The sequence below is a fragment of the Leopardus geoffroyi genome, chromosome B2, assembly GCF_018350155.1.
Source record: "Leopardus geoffroyi isolate Oge1 chromosome B2, O.geoffroyi_Oge1_pat1.0, whole genome shotgun sequence".
Classification (NCBI taxonomy): Eukaryota; Metazoa; Chordata; class Mammalia; order Carnivora; family Felidae; genus Leopardus; species Leopardus geoffroyi.
In genome coordinates this window covers 75,800,904-75,806,903 of record NC_059332.1, presented here as the reverse complement: position 1 = coordinate 75,806,903, position 6,000 = coordinate 75,800,904, and the positions used below count along the sequence as shown (strand labels likewise).

General features: G+C 42.2%; 1 protein-coding gene across 2 annotated transcripts in view; it reads right to left on the bottom strand.

The window, feature by feature from the left end:
- Positions 1–412: 412 nt before the first annotated feature.
- MRAP2 (melanocortin 2 receptor accessory protein 2) overlaps positions 413–6,000 on the bottom strand; it is a 54,779-nt gene continuing 49,191 nt past the window's right edge. For both annotated transcript variants that reach the window (XM_045498929.1, XM_045498930.1), the window contains one exon: positions 413–1,948. In XM_045498929.1, coding sequence (XP_045354885.1) covers positions 1,555–1,948 — 394 coding nt within the window. In that variant the 3' untranslated portion in view covers positions 413–1,554. The remainder of the gene's footprint in view (positions 1,949–6,000) is intronic.

Below are 6,000 nucleotides of genomic sequence, written 5' to 3'. Positions count from 1 at the left end.
TTTCTAAGTAAGATACCACTTAAATAGATTTGAATCTTAAGAAATAGCCTATGGTTTATATTTGGTTGTTTCAGTGATGAATAGTAATATTCATATTAGTAAAAGTTAATAAAATCAGCATTCTTTAATGAAAATAGCAAGTATCTATTTGCAAAAATGTGCTAATTACAAGAAATGTTCCATGCTTTGTTCTACTGTTTAATGTTAGAGTCTTAAAGAATAATATTTTCCTCAAAAGATATTATAGAAAAGGGATTTCTTCTGGTGGGATAACTCCCAAATGAAATCTGGTGCATGACTCAGACCAACTGGGCTCCTAGAGATGACAGAAATTAGGAAGCATTATAAACATGGAATAATTCTTAAAGGAAATGAAAAATTTGGATGTGTGAGAACAAAGAACCAGAGAAAATTCCTGTGCAAATGCATTTATTTTTTAGCTTTAGCAAGACAGGTGGTAAACAAATTCATGATGAAAATGCCACCCAGAGATTAGCAGTTGGCCATGCAAGCAACTGTGTGCGCGAAACCAAGTTGTTTCCAATACCAGTGTGCAGACTGGATTCTTTCATGAAATTAACTCTGTGTTGCACCAGGCCACCCTACATATCTGTTGGTGGGGATTTACAACCCATTCACCATCTCAGCTCAAAGTCCATACACTAGTCACATGACCATCACCTACACATCTGCCAAGTAAATATCATGGCAAGAACTCTTCTTGTGACGGACACATGCCAACACAGAGATACAAAAGGCACCTCCTCTCACTGAGCTGACAACCTTCTCTACATTTCTGGGAACAAGAGTGCCATGCGATGTACCATGAATTGGTACTCATTCTGGGAGAAGAGGGGCAGGGCTGGCCCTAGCTTTTAGCATGGGTGGCTGGAGGTTCTCAGAAGAGCTGTTTCAGTACAATCAAAGAAATGTTGGCCATGGTGACTGAGAGATGTGTCTTCTGACCTCCTCATAGATGCTTGGACCTCTGACAAAAGCTGGGCTCAGTTAAGGGCTGAGTGGAAGGTACCGACATAGGGCATCCTACAAGAGATAGGAGGCAGTGCCCTGGTTTATACTGCGTTATGTACATTCCAGCTTCTTCTGGATGCAAAGTCACAAATTCACAAAATATTAGAGCTGGGATGAGTCATCTACTTCAAACTCCTCATGTTACAATGAACAATGTGGCAGCCCAGAGAGGTAAAGCAACTTGCTAAAAATAGAGCGTGGTGGTGGCAGGGCCAGACTGGAATGCAGCATGCTAACCCCCATTCAAGAACACTGACACTCTGTGCAGCCAAACTTTTCAACAAGGAAGATGAGACCATGCAAATACTTTATTCTCAAAAAAGCCTGAACTGTGTTTAAAGGCACAGAAACTCAGCTTCTTCAGCTCTTTTCTAAGGGGGCTCTCTTCTCTGTGTCTTTCTTTCTATCTCTGTCTCCCATGTCTCCCCCCAACACACACAAACAACTTTGGTCAGTGGAGATTTTTTGCTTTACAAAGACGGATCCAACATCTCCAGGAAGACACTTTACAGAGTACGTTTCTCAATCCAGGTCTTTGTGTGAGGTCTGGGAAACTGGCTTATTTTCTAGAACAATAGGTGGTTCTGAAATCAGAAGATCATCCTCCCCAAAGGAGGAGTTCTGGTCTGTGTTCACGAAGTTGGGGATGTCAAACTTCATGAGCCTGTTCAACTCCTCCTCTGGCTGCCCGTTGCTTCTAATGGCTTCCTGCAGTTGAACACAGCTGTCAAGGGCTGTGGTCTGGTGACAAGCTTTAGCCCTATCCAAGTGTTCCACTTCGTTGATGTAGCAATGAAAGAGAGACCTGGATTCCTCATTGCCCTGTCGAGAAAACACCTTATCTGGCTCCAGCGGTCTTCCGAAGTCTGACACAAAGCTATTCATTCTGAATCTCTTCTCTGAAGACTCTGCATTGCTGTAGAGAGAAGGAAAATAAAAGAGTGCTTACATACCAGCTTGTTCACCTACAGAAATCGTGGGTTTGGCATGTTGGGCAGACCAGCATGTTTCCACTGAGCCTCGAGCACATGCCTCTGTACAGGACAGACAAATACCACAACGGAGAGATATCACTTCTGAACATGTAAATAAACCTAAGACAACTGGACCATCCCGAAAAGACACCTTGCTGAGGAATCCCCCAGTATTCTGGATCAAACAACCATGCTTCTCTGGGACTCTTGGATCACCTGCATCAGAATTAGTTGAAGTGCTTCTCAAAATGCAGAATCCTGCAGGTCAGGCACCTGGGTGGCTCAGTCGGTTGAGCGTCCAACTTTGACTCAGGTCATGATCTCACAGTCTGTGAGTTGGAGCCCTGCATCGGGCTCTGTGCTGATAGCTCGGAGCCTGGAGCCTGGTTCAGATTCTGTGTCTCCCTCTCTCTCTGCCCCTCTCCCACTCATGCTCTGTCTCTCTCTGCCTCTCAAAAATAAAGAAACATAATTTAAAAAAATGCAGAATCCTGGGTCAAGACCTTCAGAATCTCCAGAGGTAGGGGCTGTGTTTTCATAGAATCCCCAGGGATCACCACTGATGGCCAAGTTTAGGACCCTTGACCTACATCAGATCAGCCTGAACAGCAGTGCTATCTTACAGGGTAAGTTTCATATTTGTCAAAGTGCTTTCATGTCCATGTATTTCACTTGATTCTCAAAAATGACCAGTGCAGTCACTTAGGGCAGGAATCATGATACCCGTTTCAGAAATTCATGAGCTAAGGTAAAGAGCCATCAGATTGCCCCCCTGAGTCACAAAACCAGTTAGTAATGGCAGTGAGAATAAAACCCACTTTCCTAATTCCTTGTTTTATTTAATGTGGAACCAATTAGCAACTCAATGGTAATAAGTCAGTGAATGAATGAATAAAATATGTGTGGATTAACCCCATTAGAGCTTTGAATAAGCTGACACCCATCTACTTTAATCACCATCCTTTCCAGATTTCTACAAAGGTTGCTCACACACAGGTAGTGATTCTTTAAGGGTAAGAATCATGACTGAACACATTTTCAAATCCAGAATAGAAGCTGACAAAAATTAGATTCTAGAGTCTGTTTAACAAGCATGTGATCTCCGTGACTTTAGTTCTAAATCTCTTCCTTCCCACCCTATCACTCAGGATAAAGTTCTTATGACCAAGCTCTCATGGGGCAGAGGGCAAGGATGCAATTTTTTTAAGTTTATTTTTATTTATTTTGAGAGAGAGAGAACATGAGCAAGTGGGGGAGGGGCAGCGAGAGAGGAAGAGAGAGAGAATCCCAAGCAGACTCCACACTGTCAGCACAGAGCCCATTGCAGGGCTCAAACTCACAAACTGTGAGATCATGACCTGAGCTGAAATCAAGAGTCAGATGTTTAACCAACTGAGCCACCCAAGGGTCCCTGGATGCAATTTACAGTCTGGAAAATCTGACCGTATGGACTCCATATATTACTTCCATGTAGACCTCTGGATTTTGGAGGTCAGTTATCCTATAAGCTTTGCAATCCAGCAGCTGAGGGACTTTATACCAGCTCTCCAACCTGATTACCTGGGTGACATCAGACAAGGCATTCTTCTCAGAAGCCTGAGTTTCCCTTTTTTTTTTTTTTAAATTTTTTTAACATTTATTTATTTTTGAGACCGAGCATGAATGGGGGAGGGTCAGAGAGAGGGAGAGACAGAATCTGAAACAGGCTCCAGGTTCTGAGCTGTCAGCACAAAGCCTGATGCGGGGCCAACTCACAGACCGCGAGATCATGACCTGAGCCAAAGTCAGACGCTTAACCGAATGAGCCACCCAGGCGCCCCAATCCTTTTTAATTAAAAAAAAAAAAAAATCAGGTGAACAAATATCATAGCCTACTGAGAGAATGTGATGTGAAGCTCAATGATTTATACAAGAGTACAATGTTCACCAAGTCACGTATTCAGAATTCAGAGAAAAATCACTTTAGAGGGAGTGACAACTTCTGCTTTAATGCACATTTAAGAGGTCTTCTTATCTTTCAGTAAGTGGTTTTCTTCCCCTAATTGTCACTTCACCCAGGTTTAAAAGATGTTTGAGAGTAGGAATAAGTGTGCCGGCAACCTGTGACCAAATAAGATAAAATGTCACCTAGGAAAGAAGGGCTTAACACATTTGGAAAGAGCATGACTAAGACATAAGATGCTTATGTCACTTTCCAAATCCAGGGCTAAGAAGCAGCTGAGGCTTCTCTGCCTGCCTGAAGCATCTACCGAGTATGAAAGCAGACCCAGAAACCCAGCTGTGGGCAGCAGCTCTTCCATAACCTAGGCTACATTTTCTCAGGATTAAGAAGTGGCTCCATTAATCATCCTTGCTGAGAAATTAGTCAGTCAGAGAACTCATATGACTTTACTATTATGAGGACTTTAAGAGACAAAACAGATGAACACAAGGGAAGGGAAGCAAAAAGAAAAACAGGGAGGGGGACAAAACATAAGAGACTCTTAAATATGCAGAACAAACAGAGGGTTGCTGGAGGGATTGTGGGAGGGGGGTGAGCTAAATGGGTAAGGGGCATTAAGGAATCTACTCCTGAAATCATTTTTGCCCTATATACTAACTTGGATGTAAATTAAAAAAATAAATTAATAATTAAAAAAAAAAAATCATCCTTGCTGAGCCAAGAGGAGACCAAAAGAGTTTTGTCTTCCTGCATGGCAGAGCCAGGAGGCGGACAGTCAGGCCCTGGAGGTGCCTTCTCTGCCCCACCCGGCTCTTCTGACCTTTCTCCTGATGATCTCTTGGTGTGATAACAGTGCAATTTGTCTGATTCTCCCTCCCTGAGAACAAGGCAAAAGTTCACCTTTGTACTCTTAGAATTTGGTAAATGTTAAATACTCAATAGATCATCCCTTTATTCTTCTTTTCTTTCTTTGGTAAACTAAAGAAACTATATGTGAAAAAATGTAATCGCAGACACAGATTGCTTCAATTCCATTTATTCCATTACAGGGTAAAATTTACATATTGGAACTCATAGATCATAAAAGCAAAATCCCATGTAAACATCCATATAACTATCACTCTGATAGTGACCAAGATAGACAATGTTTCCTTTCTCCTAGAAAGTTTCCTTCCATTCAATTTCTACCCACTTTAGGTAGCACTGCCTTGATCTGTCTAATGATAAGCTTTGCTTATTCTTGAATTTCTAGTCAATTTCCACCTCCTGTAGGTAAAGTGTGTGGATTTTTATCACCACAGATTAGTTTAGCCTGTTTTTAAAATTCATACAAATTCATATAATATATAACCTTTTGTGCCAGATTCTTTTGCTTAGCATAATGTTTTTTGAGAATCATCCATGTTGTTACATATAACAACAGTTTGTCCTTCTTGCTTAGTGACATTTCATCATATAAGTTTGCTACAATTTGTTTATTCATTCTCCTGTTAAGAGATATCTGGCTTGGGACACCTGGGTGGCTCAGTCGGTTAAGCCTCTGACTTCTGGTTTCGGCTCAGGTCATGATCTCATGGTTCATGGGTTTGAGCCCCGCATTGGGCTCTGTGCTGATGACGTGGGACCTGTTTCAGATACTTTCTCTCCCTCTCTCCCTGCCCCTCCCCCCACTCACCCTGTCTCTCTAAAAATGAAAAAAAAAAAAAGACATCTGGCTTGTCGACAGACAGCTTGGCACTGTTGTGAGTACAGCTATGAACACTCTTTTTTTTTTTTTTTTAATGTTTATTTATTTTTGAGAGAGACAGAGCGCAAGTGGGTTAGGGGCAGAGAGAGAGGAAGACACAGAACCCAAAGCAGGCTCCAGGCTCCGAGCGGTCAGCACAGAGCCCAACATGGGGCTTGAACTCACAGCTATGAGATCATGACCTGAGCTGAAGTTGGAAGGTCAGCCGACAGAGCCACCCAGGCACCCCGCTATGAACACTCTTAATTAGTCTCTTTGTAGATACATGTTTTTATTGCTCTTGAGTAAATACCTAAGAGTAGAAT